General features: G+C 32.1%; 1 protein-coding gene across 2 annotated transcripts in view; it reads right to left on the bottom strand.

Moving 5' to 3' along the window:
• Positions 1 to 494: 494 nt before the first annotated feature.
• The window catches only part of LOC111633174 (profilin-like), a 47354-nt gene continuing 24631 nt past the window's right edge, over positions 495 to 23217 (bottom strand). Inside the window, exons 1-3 of one of the 2 annotated variants that reach the window (XR_002758017.1) lie at positions 13389 to 13433; positions 1731 to 1827; positions 495 to 1641 (exon numbers count right to left, since the gene is read on the bottom strand). Coding sequence is in view for 1 of the 2 variants with exons in the window: in XM_023377695.1 (XP_023233463.1) it covers positions 1730 to 1827; positions 20120 to 20294 (273 nt within the window). In the remaining variant the exon portion in view is untranslated. Of the gene's footprint in view, positions 1642 to 1729; positions 1828 to 13388; positions 13434 to 20119; positions 20295 to 23217 lie in introns of those variants that run through there. The other variant, XM_023377695.1, reaches the window with a different exon arrangement.

Below are 23217 nucleotides of genomic sequence, written 5' to 3'. Positions count from 1 at the left end.
TTGGCGGCGTTCGACGCTCGTCTTAAATCCATACAGGAGATGATTTAAAGCTAATATTTTTTAGACGATCAAAAAACTCATCGGGTGGCTTGACTTAACCGGCGTAACGCCAATTGGAACGATACTTGTTACTATAATAGGTCTGTAGTCGGGTAGGACAGATGGCCCGAACGGAACGCCGTTACCTTAAAAAGCGCTGAAAATACTTCAACGTGTTACGATCAGACACCTTACGTAAGTTAAAGCGATTGGGAAAGTCGAACCCCCTTTTCTGTACCAGAGAAAATATATTTTTAGAATCAACAGTCATGCCAATAGTCTCCGGACGGCCATGCAATACTATCTGGAAGAGATTCCCCAGTTTTTAACTGAAACTAAAATACAACTAACTACTTTCATACATAGATCCTCATTTTAAGAACCTGTTGTAAAACTGAAGCTTGGTACAACGCCAATCTTTTGTAACAAAAGATTAAATATTAAGAACGAACCACTCCGAGAATATATTGGAATGACTTCCTTCTTTTATTAGGGTATCGTTGACGTATTATACCAGCAGTACAAAATGAAATATAACGCAGGAACTTACAAATAGCACTTAAACATTGTCGTCTTCACTTATTGGCACCAATGGATATCTTATGTGGGGAATAGATTTAAAGCTGAAAGAGGAATGACAGGACATGTTAAATTTTGGGAGCAAAATACAATAAGATCGTAAAGACGACGGTCTTTAGCTAAAAGACGGCACACAACATGGTTCCACGCACATCATGACGATGCAGCTATAGACACAATTCACGCAAAAACTTTCAATAACATCAAAAATGGGATACTAGGAATAATTAATCTGCATTGTTGGTGCAGGGAGAGTTGCCTCTTAGAAAAAGAGAAATTCGTAAGAAAAGTAAAAGAATAATTTCGTCAGTTTTTTTCTACAATAGTGGGAAAGGAAGACAAGTTTTATAAAGCACCAATGAAGGAAGGATTTTTGGTTTAGAAAGAATTCTTCACGCCATTAAGAATTTTTTTTTAGAAAAAAGTCTCGATTTAAAATATGAAAAATACTAAAGATGATTGGGCTTTATTCTTAGCAAAATTTTTGTATTTTTTTTTTAATGCATCACAAACAACCATTAGTGATATGCTAGTAAATGGATACATGACTAGTTTGATACGAAGCATTGAAAAGACTTTTTTAAAAAAGTTGTAGAAATGCTGACAAACCCCTTTTTTGTGCTAATGTAGCTTGTCACTAAAGTTGCGTTAAGTACGAATAGAATTATATTGGATAATGAGATTCCATTATGAAAAGAAAAAAGATCCTATATATGATGAACTCAAGTTAAATGATGTAACTATTTTAGAGATAAATATACAAGAGAAATTAAGGATGGAAAAAAAGAAATGAAAAAATACACAACATTCGTACAACTGTCTACTTGCACTGGCACAGGAGAATAGTCAATGAATCAGAGTATAAAATGGCATAAGCAGGAAATTGGCTCGTCACTAGATTATAAAAAAGTCTTCTCCCCTTTCTGTTGAATACAACTGCAGCTGCATACACAATACTGTCACAGACAAGCCGAAGTCTTCAGTGAAGTGGAACATTGTATACAAAAGAAAATGGATTGGAGCCTGAAAAAAGTTAAGTGTGTAATGAATATATAAAAAGAAGAAAAAAAATAATACATATATATATATATATAATATATAAAAAGAATTACTAGAAATTGTTTGCTCTCAGATAATCTCCTAATTTTTCCACTACAGTATTGAGCTGACCTGGAGGGAAGCCATCAGTTGTAGCAGCAACAAGAAGACCTAAACAGAAAATTTTTTTTAAATATCTTTATAAGATTCTACAAAGTTGAAAAGTTAATTATGATAAAACCAGTACAGCCATATTTTAGCACCTACTGCAGCAAGGAGCCAAAATACAATAAATAAGCTATAAGCATTTGAAAGCAATGCAAATGCATTTAAGTAACATTTTATTACTAGTGTTAAGATTATGTTTAACACTTGTTCTCATATTTTAATTTGTAAAAAATAAAATAAGTATTAAATATGATCAACACCACACTTAGATGAAAAAAAGATTAGTTTGTACCAGCATCTGGTGCATAGAAAGTTCATTCTATTTATGCAACATATGTGAATCTTAAAGCAGCAGTAAAGTACAAAGTACCAAAGTGCAAACTAAGCAATTAAAGATACTGAAGCTGCTGCTGGGCAATGCCATTAAACATTTTAAAAAGTTCCTCGGGTAGTATTTAAATTAGCCAAACTTCTGTTTGATTCTGAAGGAAAAACACCACATTACTAGTGTTGCAACGAATAGTATATTCGGCCTCAGGCTGAATACTCAACCAGGAGCATGGCCAAATAGCCGAATATTCAGCTCGATTAACGCATGTACAAAAATTGGCACGCAAACCATATTATGGCAAGGACCGTGCTCTCTATTGGCCCACTGTCACTATGCTTCGCAAATCGCGTTAATTCTTGACAGTTCAGACAAGAGCGTCATGGCAGTATGTGATAAGTGATATCAAATGTGGATAACAAAGAAATGACCGACACATGTAAATATCGGAAGAACAACAGAGAAGGACCGCAAAGTGAAAATAAATATGAATTTGAGTTGATAACATAATCGAACAAGTTGATTACGTTATCAACTTAATAAGCGTGCCAATAAGCTGCCTCGAACAAGTCGAGGCAGCTTATTGGCACGAAATTCGCGGCTGTGAATGCCAAACAATTTTTGTCATAGACTTCGGAAAGCTAAATGCTTGCAATGAAAGTCACTTAGTGTACACGGGTGAAAGCCTGGGGTCGGTCGGGCTACCAAGCTGTTTCGAATCTGTGAAATCATAACTGACTTATACCGACGTCCTGTCTGTCTCTTTTCTCCGTTATCATCAGGCTATGAGCCACGTAATTGTAAAATGGGAAATCTATGACAGAAAAGTGATGAATAGAAGGTATCCTGAGGGCGTATTATGATGTATGCGTAGGCATACGTGGACTAGAGCGATAGATGAAAGAGAAAGGGAAGAGCTAAGACGAGAACTTAAAAGAATAGGCAGGGTCAGACCCTCAGATGTGCGACAATTCTTGAACAAATAGGTGTGTACGTGTGCTGATCTTTGTAATTATAAATTGTGAATACGTGTGACTAATATTACTTTCTTTTTTATTTTGTGCATGTTATAAGTTATAAATAAATATAAACAAACAACACTAACCCGATAACATTAAATCTAAATACCAAAATGATTAATTTACTGTGTTTTTGTTATTTCTTACTCCTGTTTTTAGGTATTCGGTCGAATACCGAATAGTAACTGAATATTCGTTACATCACTACATATTACATGATTCTATCATACATGATTTTTCCCCAAATAAATATAGAATAAGTAGCCTGAGATTACATAATTGTTAGTGCACAGTGATGCAATAAGTTTCAATATTTATTCAAGAGAGTAAAGCTTTATTGTTATGCATAATACAAATGCAACTGACCTTACTAAATAGCAAAACATCAAACTCCCAAAAACAGAGGCATAAAAAGCACCAACTTATTAAAGCACCTACAAGTTGCTCAACTCATTTTCCACAAATGAAAAAAAAAAAAACAACAAATTCCACTGCTAAGGAAGTGAGTGCATGAATGATCATAAACATAAAATTAGAAATGATACTACAGTAGAGCCTCGATTAACCGACCGTCCTAGTCGGCAAATTTCAAATGTCCACTAGTGATGTGGTGTTACAATATTTGGCTATGTCTTGGCTACTTTAATATTATTTTTACGTGTTTTAGCTAGCAACACTCATTCGATCATGAAAGGGAACCAGTATTTAAACACAGCTTAATTTTCTAATTTTTAACGATACAATAGCGACGATTATTATTTAAAAAAAATTTTATAGGCTTAACATGGAGGAAAATTCAATGTGAAGTAGGTTAATAGCAATACACTAATATACTAATTACATGGGATATAATAATATACTACACTAATAATGGATTTTTTCATACTTTTCGGTTATCTGATTTTTCAATTATCCGACCAACCCCAGTCCCCAATTGGGTCGGATAATCGAGGCTCTACTGTATCTTTAAATTTTAGAAAACATGAAGAAGAAAAAATTACAGGATTATATATTGGTCCAGTTTGATTCTTATGCTGTGACCAGCTATTTCCAAGGTAAAACAAGATGGTGTATCCATTCATATTTTAAACTCAACACCTTCAAAAAACAGCTATTCAATTTTTAGTACATTTGTTTAATAATACATGTCACATGTGTTAAACTAGGAACAATTTTAAATTCAAAAGTACATGTTCTTTAACAGTAAAATTTAAAACAATTTCAAAACAAATTGAAAAGGTTTTTCAAAAACTAAAGTTTATTTTTTCCCACTAAAAAAAGATTTTTGAAAATAGAAATGAAATAACTGGCTATATTAGACAATATGCACGAAGACACGTAATCACCTATCACAATTTCTTAAAAAAAAATATCCTCATTAATTTGAACTGATAATTTGAAATCCTGTTAGTTCATAACCACACTTTCGATCCAGCCCGGGAGGGATTTACATGCTAAGGAATTTGGTTAGTTTGAATTAAAAGTAGCTATATTTTGAAGTGAAAATTCTGTCCAAACTGATATGCATATATTAACTCGTTCATTTAGATCAGTCATTCCCAAACTTTTTTCCCCTTTGTTCCATAAAGTTATACCCAACGCCCCTAACCCATTTTCTCTTGTGTGAGAAAGGATTGGAAATATTCTTAGGAAAACTTTTCTATGAATCTCACACTTTGTGCCCTTACTGTACATTGTTTTCAACATCTGGAAACCATTAAATGCAAGGTTTCCTTTCAGTGACCCCAATTTTGCCTTTGGTCACCGTTCAATCCCCTGCCTCCAGCGTCCCTAGATCTAATCATCACCCACAAAGAGCGTTATTGCCCACTTTGAGAAATGTTGATTTAGATCAAAGTGTCTCCATGCTATAAGAGAACAATAGACCAAGAACAACTCTAATCTGGTCAATATGACTTTGCTTTTACAGTAACACATTTTTGGGTGTCACCTTACACATGGACTATCCCTGTTTTCTCCATCTTGTAAAATACAACCGGTTTTGAGATTGCAAGATTGAGCTACAAGTAGCAGATTTAGATATTTTTAGGACTAGGCTACTACATTTGGGCTGATTACTACTTTTTGGATCACTTTAAAAATAATTTGGGCTACATTGAGGAATTCTGCTTTACTTTTTATAAAACCTATCTGGTGACCTGTGTGGTTCTCACTGTTTACATGCTGTTTACTATTATTGTTGTTATTATTATTTAATGAAAATAGCATTCTGTATATGTAGCCATATTCCATTTACTTAATACATTACATCAGTTACACAGCATTTGGCATACTGTACAGAAATATGTAAATCCCTGATAATTCAAAATTCAAAAGTTGATTATTTCGTCCCTTGAATTTTGAACTAAATCAGGATTTCCTATATTAAACACGCCGATCAAGGATCTAAATTTTAAAATGCAATGCAAGAATTTTTACAATAATTCTATAACATGAGTCCACAAAAGGGTTGATAAAAGCATTTGGGGTTTGATTGAAAATTACTAGTCCAATGGGTTCTATACAACATTTCAGGATTTTGTAAATTTATACAAAGATTCTACAATACTAGGATAGGAACGCTTGCTCTAAAGCTGTAACCAAGATATTAGTGCCACTCCTTGGCAGGGAGTGATGATAATTCCCAGATCAAGGGACAAAGCATTAGTCTGCCTTCACTATAACTGTATTTGAGAAGGAAATAGTATGGTAGGTTCAGTGTGTGAAACAGTGAATTGTAATAATTATAGAAATCTCAATTTATTGCTGTCATTTCTCTGTTTCCCAAAGGGCATTAAGAAATAAGTAAATTTTTCAACAGTAAATAAATCTATTTTAATAATTGCATAAATTTAATAATTTATATTTAAAATGTCAGGTGAAAGATATGGCTTAAAAACTGTTTGCAGAGTGATCTGGATAGTGTTTTCAAAAAAGATCCACTCTACTTATACAGGAATTGTTGTTTATGCATTAATCATTTTGATTATTTCGGATGAGTTGGTAAGTTTGTAAATTCAAATTTAAAAAATAAAATGAGCATTTTTTCGTTGCAATCTAAATGTGTAGTTTATGAAAGGTCGTTTATATTATTGTTGTCCATATAAGTTTGTGTGTTAATAAGCTTATTATTGTTAAACAAATAAGTCAAGAGGCAGTTCAAATCATATTTTGCATTCTAAATCCACCATTGGTGGAAGTGAAAAGAAATCCTTTGCAGCTTTGACCATCCAAAAGGATGAAAAGGAGAAATAAAGACAACCCCAGCAGGTAGGATATTGCTGACTTTGATGTGGTACTTTCATTAGTTTAGAATACATTAAAAAAATTAAATGTATTTAAAATGCTGTATTCTGTATGATAGTTGTGTGTGTGTTTTATCTCATACATATAACTATCATACAGAATACAGCATTTCAAATACATTTAATTTTTTTTAATGTATTCTAAACTAATGAAAGTACCACATCAAAGTCAGCAATTGAAAATGAATTGATCATCAAACTCCTAGCCATCAGGATGCAATCCCATTTCAAGACACTTTCCAAATGACAAAAGAAATTGCAAAAGATCATCATCCACAGATTGCGAAAGAAATTAAAGTCAGTGCAAGATGAAAAATATGAACTCTAAAATATATAAACAATACTGTATTTATTCACATATAAAACGAAGTTTACATTCATTTTTCACTGCTTCAAAAACCTAGGTCATCCTATATGTGCAAGCAAAGGATTCTTTGCGTTGTGGCCAGCCTGGCAACACTTAAACGCTCCCTCTACAGTCTCTCTCTCTCTTTTAAGTTCATTCTTATCACATGCATTGTACTGATGCCAGTCCTTGTACTCCAGTTCCAAATAATTTTATTTTTTAAGATTTGTGATTATTTGGTCTAAAACCCAAAGCATTTTTGAAATAATTTCTGTGAATCGTGTAAAGTTCATGCTACCATTATAGGTCTACAGTCTACAGTAGGTGTCAACTTCAATAAACAAATTAAGAGACACCCCTCCTTTGTTTATCCTTTGCTTATTGCTTTAATCCTACAACCATCAATTAAACTGCGTTGATCTCATTCGTTTGCAGAAAATAGTTCCTTGTTATTTCTAAAATCATTAATGAAATACAGGTCACTTAGCAATGATTATAAATGTAGTTATTTCATATTAGTTAAATTGTTATTTTTAACTAGCTGCAAGGACCCGCTTCGCTGGGTTTTTATTTGTTCGTACATTTATACGTAATATAGTTTTATATATATATAGATGAATATTAGCAGATTCTGAATCATTAAAAATAAACTTTTTCCAGTCATGTGCTTTATAATATTTTGCTTTCCATTCATCATGTATTAATGCAAGCATGGTTGTTTGCCTTACATGCATTTGATAACATTTTATTTGCGATTAAATGAAATAAAATTACAATTGTATTAATAAATTTAATTTTGTTTATTTTGATCTCTAAAATAACACCTCGTCCTATATGCAAGATCGTCTTATACATGAGTAAATACAGTATTTGCCTATTCTTTACCAGCCATCTTGATGGGAGACAGGGAGTACCAAGCAACCCTGGAACCTCATACACCTATATTCAATGTCTGGTTAGGTAACAGATGAGTTGCCTAAATAAAAAATCTCAATGCTCATCTTTTCACTCTCTTCCAGAATCCTACCAAACATTTTTTTTCAATTAAAAAAAAAAAATGATTTCAACACATACATATTGTTTTTCCTTCTAAATGCATTTATTGTGTAATTACTTTTATTTTCTGTTTTGAGATTTTTTTAAACTATATGTTACATTTGTTTAACCTTTCATTTATATAACTAAAAAAATCAGCACGAGATGTCGCATGTTTATATGACAAGAAAGGTGGCCAGCCAGGTGGTATCTTCACTTCCTATTGAGAGACAATGTACCTTGGTGTCATTGTACCTTGGTTACAATGACACCAAAGATGATGACACAAGTCTTCCTATCTTAGTGTATAAACAAAGATTCTAAAATACTAAGTAAATCTTTTATTAAAATTGTTTGGATTAATACTGACTAACTCAACTACTGCATAAAAAAACCCCCTATCAGCTTGCTGCTAACCTAGGTGATTTACCACATTTAGAATGAGTGCTATTTGTCATTAATTTTTCTTCTTGCTTTTAAAAAATATTCTTTATTAATCTTTATATTTAAAAATTGATGCTTATTTATAAATACTACATGATTTTGGAAATTTCAGAATTACCATATTGGCAACTAAGTAATGTTGTAATAGTTGGAAATAAGAGCGGCAAGGACAGATGGCCACTTTTCTTAAGAGATTGGAGGCTAAATTTGGGGAAAGCCCTATATATATATTTTATATTTGAAATCTTATAAGGCAGTGTCAAAATGTTTCGGGACTGGTTCTGTAGCATGATAACAAAGCAGCACAGGGATGTGTTGGTAGCTGTGGGGAGTACTGACCGTTGGAAATTTGAATGCAAAGTGACATCATTCTGTGTACAATGGGTTTTGTGCTATGCAGAATTGAGTGACTAAGTCATGGGCCCATCTGTGATTTCTGTATAAATGGCAAAATCGAGCAGAGAGCTAACATCAAATTCTGTGTTAAACTCTGCAAAACTGGAAAGGAGACCTTCGTAATGATTTGGCAGGCTTATGGGGATGATGCAGTAAGTAGAACAAGGTGTTGAGTGACATGCATGTTTCAAGGATGGCAGAACATTGCTGGAAGACAATTACAGGTAAAGTCAACCATCCGCAATCCAGTTCCAAAAATTTTGAAGAAATTAGGCAACTTGTGCATGAGGATCATCAGAGAACCATTGCTTCCATTGTCAATGTGTCATATGGGACAGTCCAGACAATCCTGACAACAAAGTTAAATATGCAGTTTGTCTGCAAAGTTTGTGTCCAGGCTTCTGACACTGGAACAGAAGGCTCACCGTATCAAGAGTGCGTGAGTGAGTGTGAGGATCTTAGTCAGCAGGTTGTGGATGACCCAAACTTGTGGCAAGTCAGGTCATAAACGCAACCAAGAGAATGAGGATTGTTTCTTTAACATTCATGGGGTTGTGCACCATACATTTGCTGAGGGCAGGATTGTCAATGCTGAGTTTCACTGCAATGTTCTGAGGTGACTTAAGGAAAACATTTGGCAAAAGACAAAACACTGGAGCCAACACAACTAGGTCCTCCATCATGACAATGCATTTGCATTCATAGCATTGCTAACATGACAGTTTTTAGCCTGCAACATCAAAACCCTTCCTCATCTGCTCTACTTGCCCAATTTGGCTCTGTGATTTCTTCCTATTCCCAAAGATAAAAATGGTTGCAAAGGTTGTAGTTTTGAAAAATGTGGTGGAGATCCAACTCAAATTGCAGGAAGTGCTTGACACTCTTGAAGAAAAAGACTTTCAGGAAGTTTTCCAAAAATGGCAGATGTGCTGGGAGTGGTGTATCAATGCACAAGGGGGAGTACTTTGAAGGCAATGCTAGCCAAATATAAATAAAGCAATTACTTTTTTGTAATGGGACCAGTCCTGGAACTTTTTGATACCACCTCATAAAAGCCAGGCCATCTATGCTTAATAATGCAGAATTGTTTTTCTTACTATGTTGCAATACTGAACTAATTCTTAGTGAGTGTAGATTTAAAGTATGATATGACAAATCAGACAAATTTATCTTGGCTGTAGAGTAGCAATGCCACTATCATCAGCATTTGCCTTCATTACAAGCTGCACTGAAATAGATTTTTACACAAAAAATTAGTTAATAAAATAGGTCATGATAAATGCTTTTAAAAATTCAGAAAATAATTGAAGATTATACTAAAACATAAAAGTATCTTTACAAAAGATCAAATTTATGTTAGAATAAATTATTTGCTGCTTCAAATACCACATGGTCATAATATGGATATATTTTTTTAACTACCACCATAGGCACTATGAAAGCCTTTTTTCAGACTCATTGTAGGTTCAGCCAGGTGGTTCTGGATATGTTGGGAGCATATCCAGACCACACTAATTCCTAGGGTTTCTGTCCAAATTTGTTCCCCGATTACAAGAATGGTAAAATGATGCCTTAACCACATCAACTATCCAGCCAGCAAGGATATTAAAAACAATAGATTTTGATTTAGAATTATTACCATGGCAACATCTACAAGTTTCCAATTCTGGAGATTGCAATAGCAAAGATTAGCAATTTTAGAATTTTTTTTTTCTACCAGCAGCATTGTTGTGATGTCATATGAGATCAAGTCAAACACAGGAGTCGAGTCTTTCCTCAATACAGAAATTTTGTGGACTAATGAATTTTAGGTTAAGATTTGCCCATCCCTAATTGCCTGTCACTGCTCACTGTCATTTAGTGCTAATTTGTAAAAAACCTTTTCCATGGATTAAACCATTTAAAGTGGTTCTAAGTGTACTTGTTATTAGTTAAAAAGTCACCTGTTAATTGCTTTATTGTAGAGGGTTGTTACTCATGCAGATTTGGGAAGATCTTAGAAGTCTGTTTATGAGAGCACCTTGTACAGACCATTTTTTATAGTATATTTCAAGTATAATTTCATAATTGATTAGTTACACTGGTTAGTTTTTTTCAATATGTATCCACATGAAGATGCATAGATAGGTCACTGCTGCAAGTTGTTTATATTTTTTATTGACTACTTTATATTTCATTTCAACTTTAGTTCAGCTACAATCACAGTAACTACAATGGTAGCAGCAGATTCTAATACAACTCAACAGCTTAAGGCTAATCTTTTGGTCTCTGTATACATGTTTTCTTCTTTGTCCAAATAGTTCAAATTTCAATTAATCAGACCAAACAATATTTCCAAAATTCCAGTGTTTTGTTGACATTCTTAGTGAACTGCACTTCTCATATGAGTAAGAGTTAAGCATGGCTTTTCCTTGCTAATATGCCATGAACGTTTTTCATGTAATTAATTTCTAACTGCTTGAATTGAATGACCCTATTTCATAGCTAAAGATCATATTTAATTTTTCTTACAATTTTCTTATGATCTTAAGTTAAAAGTAAGAGCAGCAACTAGTCTTCGTGAGCAGATATCATCTAATTTCTTCTTCCTGCCTCTTGATTTTCAACAAATCCATTGTCTATATGTTTCAAACTCCTTCAGTATATAAATTATGCTGCTAAGCAACTGAACGAAATGATTGCAATTGTTCCTAAGTTTTCACAATTTCCATTCTGTGGACAACATAATTCATTCCATGGAGCCGTTGTTACTTTGCACGATATCTCATGACACACACCATACAATTTTCATATGCCAATTTATACAGAATATAATTTGTTTTTTAGGGTGCCAACAAAATCCTGATTTGCAGTTTTTTACAATTTTAGAAATTCAAAGATTTATGTATAAAAAAGGCAAATACAAACAGGCACACACAACCACAGAATAAAAGTACAAATTACAATGCTAACAATTTTCAATATGCAGTCTTATACTACATTTGCACACAATCCACGACTCACTTCGATCTCGATTTACCTACAATCTAGATTGTGACTGTCGCTAGTCGAACGTCGTGCTGTTCGCACAGGCAGTCCGCTCAAGAAGAACCTGACTATTACATGCGATCATAAAATTGACGTAACTACGCGGTAAGTCACAAACACCAACAAACAAAATGGAAGTTTTGGTTAGAAATAAATACTTTTTCTTGCCGTACATCTAATAATAGACAGATGTCGTCATCTCTCCAGACGTCTTTTTTATTTCTCAGTCGATAGCCCGACACGTGTTCCGCAGCCATCTTGTATTTTCTCGCACGCGTGGGATTGTGGGATCTCTCTTATGACTGGATCTAGTTTCGAGAACTCTCTCCAGTCGATCGCGATTGAACCTCGTTTCAGTCGAGATTGAAACGGTTGAGAGCGTTCGCACCAAGGAACACTCTCCGACCTTAGTCACAATCTAGATCGAAATGCTCGGTGCGAAAGGGGTATTACAGAATATTTTTTTAAATTGATCACACAATCAAACACTGTCAATTTTATTTTTTGAACTAGCATAATTTCATTTTACCTTTTTGAAAACAATGAAAAGGTAAACCTTTCCCTTGCAGAATACTAACAATTAATTCATAAACAAAATGAAAAGATAATAAACCATCTCAATAGTACATCTGACCATATAAACTGATATGGACTAGTTTGCATAGCAACAGGTAACCAAATTAATTGTAAATTAAAACTTGTTAAAAATAAGTAAATCCAAAAACTAAATTCAAATAAGACTTTTGCACACTAAATTTCTCATTTAAAAAATTAACCAAATTAGGATGCATTTCATAAGCCATGCATGGTGTCTACAAATGATTGCAGCTGTTTCAATAAAATCACTGTGGGCTATTCAACATATACTTCAGTGTACAAATATAAAAACACCTGAAAATTTTTCTAAGTTTTCAATATGTGCTCCTGTTGTAATTCTCCACACAACAATTCTGTAATCTAGTTCATCCTACACCTAATTCAGCATGTTCCTATCAATTCAAGAGAAGACAATATTGATGCAAGCCATCAATCTGGTAGAGCAGACTGGTACAAAATCTTATATGACTGAGGGTACAAACTGGGAACATGGGGAATACAATAGCAGCTGAAAAGCTTTACCCAACACAACTAATCCATTAGTTTGGAAGTCTAGTGTTTCATTAATCACTGATACAAGAATGTGGCAGATCATCCTGTTAGCAGATAAGTCTGTACTATTGCTCTTCAGCTGTAGCATGAGGCACATCCAGAAAAGTACAACCCATCAATTTCTTTAGCAAAGAAATGGGCTGCAAGCTGAGATGAATTGCCTGATTTTGTGCAGTCTCAAACAAAAACAGAGATGCCTGTTTTATAACATCAATCTCAATCTCTTTTTTTTTTTTTTTTATATTATTCAAACTTAAATCACTACATTACTAATATGATCAAAATATTGACAAAACCTCTGCAATCATTTGCACACACTATATACACAAACAGTTGGCTCTAGTCCTATTGAAATTTTTTCAGAATCACTAATTATACTGAAAAAATGTTTGGCAACAAGTAAAATCAATTAATGTTTTATACTAAAAATTAAAAAAGTGAATTTTTTTATCACCATTTTAGTCATAATTTTGGAAAAATTTTTTTCATTAAAGACTAATTCAAAACATACTTACATGTATTAGTGGCTACAACAATTAATGCTGAGCTACCTTTCCTTCCCCGAAGAAGTGAATTATCAGCATATAAACAAAAATATTTTTCACCTCCCAAATAGATACCCGTCTCATTGAAAGCTGCTGGATTGGTCCGCATCGTATCTGCAATAGTCTTTAGCTCTTGCTGTGTTACCTAGAATAAATTATATAAAACAATTTCAAAATTCAGCTCTAAAGTTTGATATTAAAATGTAAAAATCCAATTTGCCAATAATGGTCATAAACATCTTAAAAAAACAATATTAAAACTTGAATACTACTTAAGAGCCAAATAATAAACCAGAGATGCAGATACTAAATATTAAAAAAACTTAAGTGCTTTCATACAACTTCCAATAATGAGGAATTAATATTCCAGTTAAGAAATGTTATCCATATTCTTAGGTGGGGGGACAAAAAACTTTGTATATCCTTTTAGAAGGAAAAATTGTCTGAAAAATATTTTTATTTCAATAATTCCATGTAATATTTACATTTGTTTGCTATTGGCTAATAAATATCAAAATATCTCTCTTAACAAAACAAAGGATGGTGTTAATAATTCAAAACATTATACAAGAAATCTTCAGAAAATTAGTTTAAATTCAGGGAACGAAATATTTGCTACTTCAAATTATCCAAGATTTACATATTTCTGTACAACATGCCAAAGGCCATGTAACCAATGTAATTTATTAAGCAAACAGAATATGGCTACTTACTTCTACAGAACACTATTTTCATTTATTATTATTATTGTACAGTATTTAGTGGGTTATACTCGGTTGATACTGGTGGCTGTTATTATTATTAATATAAATTATAATACTAATAAACTGCAGGTAAGCAGCATGTAAATGGGGAGAACCACACAAACCACCAGATAGGTTTTATAAAAAGTAAAGAAGAATTCCTTGAAATATAGCCCAAATTATTTTTAAAGTGGACCAAAAAGTAGTAAGTTACCCAATTGTAGTTGCCTAGAGTCCTACAAATATCTCAATCTGCTACTTCTAGCCCAATTCACCAATCCCAAAAACCAGCTGTAATTTACAAGATAGAAAGAAAATGTGCAAGGTGACAACTGAAGATGTGTTACTGTAAAAGCAAAGCCATATTGACCAGATTAGAGTTGTTCTTGGTTATTGTTCTTTCATAGCATGAAGACACTTCAATCAAAATAAACAAGTTAACATAGGAATATCAGTTTAGACAGAATTTTCATTTTGAATTACAAAGAAACTGTATTTTGAACTAACCAAATTCCTTAATATGTAAATCTCTATTCCTGGCCAGAACAAAAGTACAGTTATGAACTAATGCAATTTTGAACTATTGAAATCCATGTTAATTTGAACTCCCTGTATATGAAAAGTAGTGTTTCTAACAAAATCTATTTTCTCAAAATATTTGAGAAGCCTTTAACTTGTTCTATTTGAATGAATTTAAGGCTGCATCTGACAAGCTGAAATAATTCAAAAACATTTTACATTAAAATTAAGTTTAATGTGTTTCTTATAAATATGAACTATGTAGTCAAAAATCAACTATAATTCATAACAGATTTAATTTACTACCTTTTTAGTAATTTTAACAATCCCCAAAAAGGTTTTTATGCACTCTCTTCAGCAATAAAAAATAGTGAGTGACATGAAGCAAAAATTTTGCTTTAAGAACATTTTTTTTTTACTTAAAAACTTTTCGTTCTAAATTATAAAATTTCATTTGGCAAAATAAGCATAACAACTGCATCAAAAAGGCTACAAATGAAATGATGTATAATTAAAAATTTTTAAATATTTTAATTAAAAAAAACTAACAGTTCTCAAAGTAAACATAAGACGGACACAAGATAACCAAGTTCTATTGTGTGGAAAAAACATAAGTAGAGATGAAAATATAGATTATTGGAAAAAAAGGGGGCAACTTATCTCAATTTTAAATGCTGAAAATAAATAGTTTCCATTTGACTTACTTTTCCTTGTTTTAAATATTGAAAGAAGTTAAAGTCTGTTTTAAAAGGAAGAAATACAGTGATACCTCAGGATACGAAATTAATCCGTTCTGAGACGGAGATCGTATCATGAAAATGTCATAAGGTGAATCATTTTTCACCAAATGATTACATGTAAAACCAAATAATTCGTTCCAACATGAAAAACACATTCAAATTAAAGCTAAGTAGTACATTAAAAAAAATAATAATAACTGTAGTAAGGAAAACACTGAAAAATGCATTTTGTAGTTGTAAATGTATAAATAACCATAATAGAATAATAACTGATTTAAAAAAAATGTAGTTTTATTTTGCACTTTACTTTTGAAGATAGACGACGGTGGAGGTGTAAACTGGTGGCAGAGGAGAGGGATAAGGGAAATGATACTAAAAGTTAATGTACTGTACATAACATAATGTAATGATAACTTAAAAATAACTTAAAAATGATAAAAAAATTAGTATTGTTTTATATTTTTTTGTTTTAATTTTTATTCACTGCTTTTTGCTTTCTTTCCTTCACTTCCACCAGCACTTTCACTGGATACAGGTCGCTTGGTAAAATATCTATCCAAAAAGGTTTGGCTTTGCCTACTTTTTAAAATGGTTCTAAAATGACTTAGGCAAATGTCATTACTCCGAACAGCGATACGGCCAGTGTGAACCTTTTTGGGATGTTTCTTTTCAATAAAATTAGTCACTTTCTGATAATACTTCAAGATTTCCTTTATCGAGCGAGATCCTTCCATGACAAAGCAAACGTGCTGACTGAGACCAATGAACAGAAGTGAATAAAAAATAGCGCTGTGAACTAATGTAACGTCGTATGGAGAGTTTTTGTTCCTATCGTGGAGCAAAAATATGTTCTAATTTCATGTAATATCTTGAAAATTTCTGGGGCATTCATATCCTGAGGTACCACTGTAATAATAAAAATTAATATATATTGAATAAAGATTGAACCATTTCAAAATGTAGTAATTGTAGGTTAAGAACTAATTTGTTAATTTTAAGTAAGTATTTTTATGTAGTAGTGCCATTGCTTGTAGGCAGACTTTCAAGTGTATTGACTATGCTTGCCAGACAAATGTGTAAATTTCAACAGCAATTATATGAAGGAAGTGAAGGTTATATAGTGGCTAGTTAATGTATTTTAGAGTGCAACTTTGAATTTATACAAAAAGTGATATTTATAGGCCATGTTAAATATTATTTATCCCTCTGAATTGTAACTTAAAAACTTTCTTATCTTAAACAATTTTATAAAAACTGACAACTTTTCCCAGGAGTTAAAAAACTTGACATTTTAGGAATGTTTTATATCTGAAAGTTAAAACTGTTTTTATCTGGGCTATGCTAAATGAGATACAGTGGTGCCTCGTATAACGTACGCTGCGAATAACGGACTTTCTGTTTGACCGTTACGTGACTCGAGCAACGGACTTGCTGCGAACAACGGACTTTCCGTTCGGCAGTTGCGTGAGGCAAACAATGGACTTTCTTCGAACAAGTGCGAATGATGTTTCCACTCTTTTGCCGTTGCCAATGACAATCTGCTATTTTTAGGATATATTAGTATTATTAGAATGTATTATTAGTATATCTGAAGTAGAAATGTAATGTAATATATGTTGATGATTTAAATAAACATTAAATGTAATGTAATACAGTATATGTTGACGATTCAAATAAACGAAATGTAATTGTGTAGATGCCGAGGTGGCGGGACGAAAAGAGGTTGTAAAAAACAAACGGAGCGAGAGTAGCTCGTAGAAGTGTTTAGTGATCTTAATTAATAAAGAATTATTCGTATCATATAATCTGGCAAGTTAAGTCATTTATAATGCATCATGGCTTCTAAAAAAAAAAACAAAGGTGATTTCAATTGAAACAAAGCAAGAAATCATCAGGAGTGAAAGTTGACAAAAACTTTCTTGTCGAATGGGGAGAGGTTCAGGAGTTTACCAACACTCATTATCCAAACAGAGCTGAGGCCAACAGGATCAATGATCTCTACGATGACACCTTTGTCCGTCATTTCCGACAGGTGTTAAAGAAGAAAGAGAAACAGACCACCTTGGTCATGTTTTTCAAGAAGCCAGCGGGCAAAAAACAAAGGATGGAACAAGAGAAGTTGACCCTGCAAGTTCCGGTAGCCTCTCCTGAATCTGACTCCGATTAAAAAACAATAAAAAAAGACCCGCTGCAATGTGTAAAAAGTCTGTATCTGTATGAATGTGTAAAGAAAGTGTTCTTCCACCTCCTCCTCACAACATCTGACTACCCGGCATAATTGGTGTCTGCTCCATTTTCATTTTTTATGGTACAGTACGGTTATTTTATGCTGCGGAACGAATTATATGTTTTAACATGTATTTCTATGGGAAAATGCGTTTCGTATAACGGACGTGCACCTGGAACGGATTAAGTACGTTGTACAAGGCACCACTGTATTTGGTTATCACAAATTATGATGTTGCAGTCAAAACCAGTTTTTCATTAGGATGCATTTTAACTAGTTGAAACTAGTTTATATTGGATGTCTTTGTTATAATTAGAATTTACTGCTAGTCAAAAATGAATTTGAGTTAAACTAGTTTTAACTAGACATAACTGGTTTTTACAAAATGTCTTAGTAAAAACTATTTCGACCGAGGTCAAAGTTCATTCAGCTAACGTGTGATAACGCTTAGAGTCTCTAATTACAATAGTAGATAGTCAAGAAGACCCAGAAGCTGCAGCTAGTACTAACGCAGAACCTCAAATAATACCAGCTAGTGACAAAGATCCAGAATCTGTAGCTAATGCAAATTGACAGACCCAAATAATAGCAGCCAGAGAAAAAAACTAATCTAAACTTGGAACAACAGGCCCAGAGAATGAAATTGGCTTCGGATTCAATACACGCTCCTGTAGAAATCGGTGATAATATAATTATACCAATCCCTGATGTCGACAGACCAAAAGCAGATCTCCGTAATATTAATCAGAGTGATTCTTCAGAAGGATGAACAAGGTTTGCATAAATTTGGAACAAAATATGGGATACTCGATAAATTGTATTGCAAATACATATTGTTAAATTGTGCCACTGTTTAATGTATCTAACTATGCAGTTAATTTGTTAATATTTTGAAGTCTAATTATTATGAAAAAAATTGTTTCCTTTTTGGGGCACAATTTACCATAATTATTATTAATCAAATATGTATTGTTCAATTGTGCCACTGTTTAATGTATTTAACTATGCAGTTAATTCGTTAATATTTTGAAGTCTAATTATTATGAAAAAAATTNTATGGACTAGTTTGCATAGCAACAGGTAACCAAATTAATTGTAAATTAAAACTTGTTAAAAATAAGTAAATCCAAAAACTAAATTCAAATAAGACTTTTGCACACTAAATTTCTCATTTAAAAAATTAACCAAATTAGGATGCATTTCATAAGCCATGTGACAGCAACACACTGCAACTTTGATACTTTGTTAGTCCCACACAACAAGTACTAGTACATCATGTGGTGTGACATGTTCCAAAATCAACAATATTGGAATTATTTGGAATAAAGTTTAGTGTAATTTTGAGAGAGAGACACATTGCCAGATTGAATATTGTATTTGTATTGATAAAATGCTTGTAGATGTATATTTGGCTTTACTTATTTTTGCTTCAAAATAAAAAACCGATGACTTTTCTAATACTGATCTGTATCTTCTAAAGAACAAAAAAATCTTAAGGTAACAAACAAACAAACAAAAAAAAATCCAAAACTTGTTCAAAAATCTCCAGATTTACTTATAGGATTAAAATTATTAAATTTGATTTTCTTTTTGTAGAATTTGCTTGGTCATGCATGGTGTCTACAAATGATTGCAGCTGTTTCAATAAAATCACTGTGGGCTATTCAACATATACTTCAGTGTACAAATATAAAAACACCTGAAAATTTTTCTAAGTTTTCAATATGTGCTCCTGTTGTAATTCTCCACACAACAATTCTGTAATCTAGTTCATCCTACACCTAATTCAGCATGTTCCTATCAATTCAAGAGAAGACAATATTGATGCAAGCCATCAATCTGGTAGAGCAGACTGGTACAAAATCTTATATGACTGAGGGTACAAACTGGGAACATGGGGAATACAATAGCAGCTGAAAAGCTTTACCCAACACAACTAATCCATTAGTTTGGAAGTCTAGTGTTTCATTAATCACTGATACAAGAATGTGGCAGATCATCCTGTTAGCAGATAAGTCTGTACTATTGCTCTTCAGCTGTAGCATGAGGCACATCCAGAAAAGTACAACCCATCAATTTCTTTAGCAAAGAAATGGGCTGCAAGCTGAGATGAATTGCCTGATTTTGTGCAGTCTCAAACAAAAACAGAGATGCCTGTTTTATAACATCAATCTCAATCTCTTTTTTTTTTTTTTTTATATTATTCAAACTTAAATCACTACATTACTAATATGATCAAAATATTGACAAAACCTCTGCAATCATTTGCACACACTATATACACAAACAGTTGGCTCTAGTCCTATTGAAATTTTTTCAGAATCACTAATTATACTGAAAAAATGTTTGGCAACAAGTAAAATCAATTAATGTTTTATACTAAAAATTAAAAAAGTGAATTTTTTTATCACCATTTTAGTCATAATTTTGGAAAAATTTTTTTCATTAAAGACTAATTCAAAACATACTTACATGTATTAGTGGCTACAACAATTAATGCTGAGCTACCTTTCCTTCCCCGAAGAAGTGAATTATCAGCATATAAACAAAAATATTTTTCACCTCCCAAATAGATACCCGTCTCATTGAAAGCTGCTGGATTGGTCCGCATCGTATCTGCAATAGTCTTTAGCTCTTGCTGTGTTACCTAGAATAAATTATATAAAACAATTTCAAAATTCAGCTCTAAAGTTTGATATTAAAATGTAAAAATCCAATTTGCCAATAATGGTCATAAACATCTTAAAAAAACAATATTAAAACTTGAATACTACTTAAGAGCCAAATAATAAACCAGAGATGCAGATACTAAATATTAAAAAAACTTAAGTGCTTTCATACAACTTCCAATAATGAGGAATTAATATTCCAGTTAAGAAATGTTATCCATATTCTTAGGTGGGGGGACAAAAAACTTTGTATATCCTTTTAGAAGGAAAAATTGTCTGAAAAATATTTTTATTTCAATAATTCCATGTAATATTTACATTTGTTTGCTATTGGCTAATAAATATCAAAATATCTCTCTTAACAAAACAAAGGATGGTGTTAATAATTCAAAACATTATACAAGAAATCTTCAGAAAATTAGTTTAAATTCAGGGAACGAAATATTTGCTACTTCAAATTATCCAAGATTTACATATTTCTGTACAACATGCCAAAGGCCATGTAACCAATGTAATTTATTAAGCAAACAGAATATGGCTACTTACTTCTACAGAACACTATTTTCATTTATTATTATTATTGTACAGTATTTAGTGGGTTATACTCGGTTGATACTGGTGGCTGTTATTATTATTAATATAAATTATAATACTAATAAACTGCAGGTAAGCAGCATGTAAATGGGGAGAACCACACAAACCACCAGATAGGTTTTATAAAAAGTAAAGAAGAATTCCTTGAAATATAGCCCAAATTATTTTTAAAGTGGACCAAAAAGTAGTAAGTTACCCAATTGTAGTTGCCTAGAGTCCTACAAATATCTCAATCTGCTACTTCTAGCCCAATTCACCAATCCCAAAAACCAGCTGTAATTTACAAGATAGAAAGAAAATGTGCAAGGTGACAACTGAAGATGTGTTACTGTAAAAGCAAAGCCATATTGACCAGATTAGAGTTGTTCTTGGTTATTGTTCTTTCATAGCATGAAGACACTTCAATCAAAATAAACAAGTTAACATAGGAATATCAGTTTAGACAGAATTTTCATTTTGAATTACAAAGAAACTGTATTTTGAACTAACCAAATTCCTTAATATGTAAATCTCTATTCCTGGCCAGAACAAAAGTACAGTTATGAACTAATGCAATTTTGAACTATTGAAATCCATGTTAATTTGAACTCCCTGTATATGAAAAGTAGTGTTTCTAACAAAATCTATTTTCTCAAAATATTTGAGAAGCCTTTAACTTGTTCTATTTGAATGAATTTAAGGCTGCATCTGACAAGCTGAAATAATTCAAAAACATTTTACATTAAAATTAAGTTTAATGTGTTTCTTATAAATATGAACTATGTAGTCAAAAATCAACTATAATTCATAACAGATTTAATTTACTACCTTTTTAGTAATTTTAACAATCCCCAAAAAGGTTTTTATGCACTCTCTTCAGCAATAAAAAATAGTGAGTGACATGAAGCAAAAATTTTGCTTTAAGAACATTTTTTTTTTACTTAAAAACTTTTCGTTCTAAATTATAAAATTTCATTTGGCAAAATAAGCATAACAACTGCATCAAAAAGGCTACAAATGAAATGATGTATAATTAAAAATTTTTAAATATTTTAATTAAAAAAAACTAACAGTTCTCAAAGTAAACATAAGACGGACACAAGATAACCAAGTTCTATTGTGTGGAAAAAACATAAGTAGAGATGAAAATATAGATTATTGGAAAAAAAGGGGGCAACTTATCTCAATTTTAAATGCTGAAAATAAATAGTTTCCATTTGACTTACTTTTCCTTGTTTTAAATATTGAAAGAAGTTAAAGTCTGTTTTAAAAGGAAGAAATACAGTGATACCTCAGGATACGAAATTAATCCGTTCTGAGACGGAGATCGTATCATGAAAATGTCATAAGGTGAATCATTTTTCACCAAATGATTACATGTAAAACCAAATAATTCGTTCCAACATGAAAAACACATTCAAATTAAAGCTAAGTAGTACATTAAAAAAAATAATAATAACTGTAGTAAGGAAAACACTGAAAAATGCATTTTGTAGTTGTAAATGTATAAATAACCATAATAGAATAATAACTGATTTAAAAAAAATGTAGTTTTATTTTGCACTTTACTTTTGAAGATAGACGACGGTGGAGGTGTAAACTGGTGGCAGAGGAGAGGGATAAGGGAAATGATACTAAAAGTTAATGTACTGTACATAACATAATGTAATGAAAACACTGAAAAATGCGTTTTGTAGTTGTAAATGTATAAATAACCATAATAGAATAATAATTGATTTTTAAAAATGTAGTTTTATTTTGCACTTTACTTTTGAAGATAGACGACGGTGGAGATGTAAACTGGTGGCGGAGGAGAGGGAGAAGGGAAATGATACTAAAAGTTAACGTACTGTACATAACGTAATGTAACGATAACTTAAAAATAACAGAAATGATAAAAAAAAATTAGTGTTGTTTTATATATATAAATAACCATAATAGAATAATAATTGATTTTTAAAAATGTAGTTTTATTTTGCACTTTACTTTTGAAGATAGACGACGGTGGAGATGTAAACTGGTGGCGGAGGAGAGGGAGACAGGAAATGATACTAAAAGTTAACGTACTGTACATAACGTAATGTAACGATAACTTAAAAATAACAGAAATGATAAAAAAAAATTAGTGTTGTTTTATATATATATTTTAAAATTTTTATTCACTGCTTTTTGCTTTCTTTCCTTCACTTCCACCAGCACTTTCACTGGATAGAGGTCGCTTAGTAAAATATCTATCCAAAGAGGTTTGGCTTTGCCTACTTTTTAAAATGTTTCTAAAATGACTTAGGCAAATGTCATTAAACCGAGCAGCAATACGGCCAGTGTGAA

Source organism: Centruroides sculpturatus, unplaced genomic scaffold (assembly GCF_000671375.1).
Source record: "Centruroides sculpturatus isolate CEXI.00-Female unplaced genomic scaffold, Cexi_2.0 scaffold594, whole genome shotgun sequence".
In the NCBI taxonomy this organism is placed as follows: Eukaryota; Metazoa; Arthropoda; class Arachnida; order Scorpiones; family Buthidae; genus Centruroides; species Centruroides sculpturatus.
Note: the sequence above shows the minus strand (reverse complement) of the source record. Positions and strands in the feature narration are given on the sequence as shown.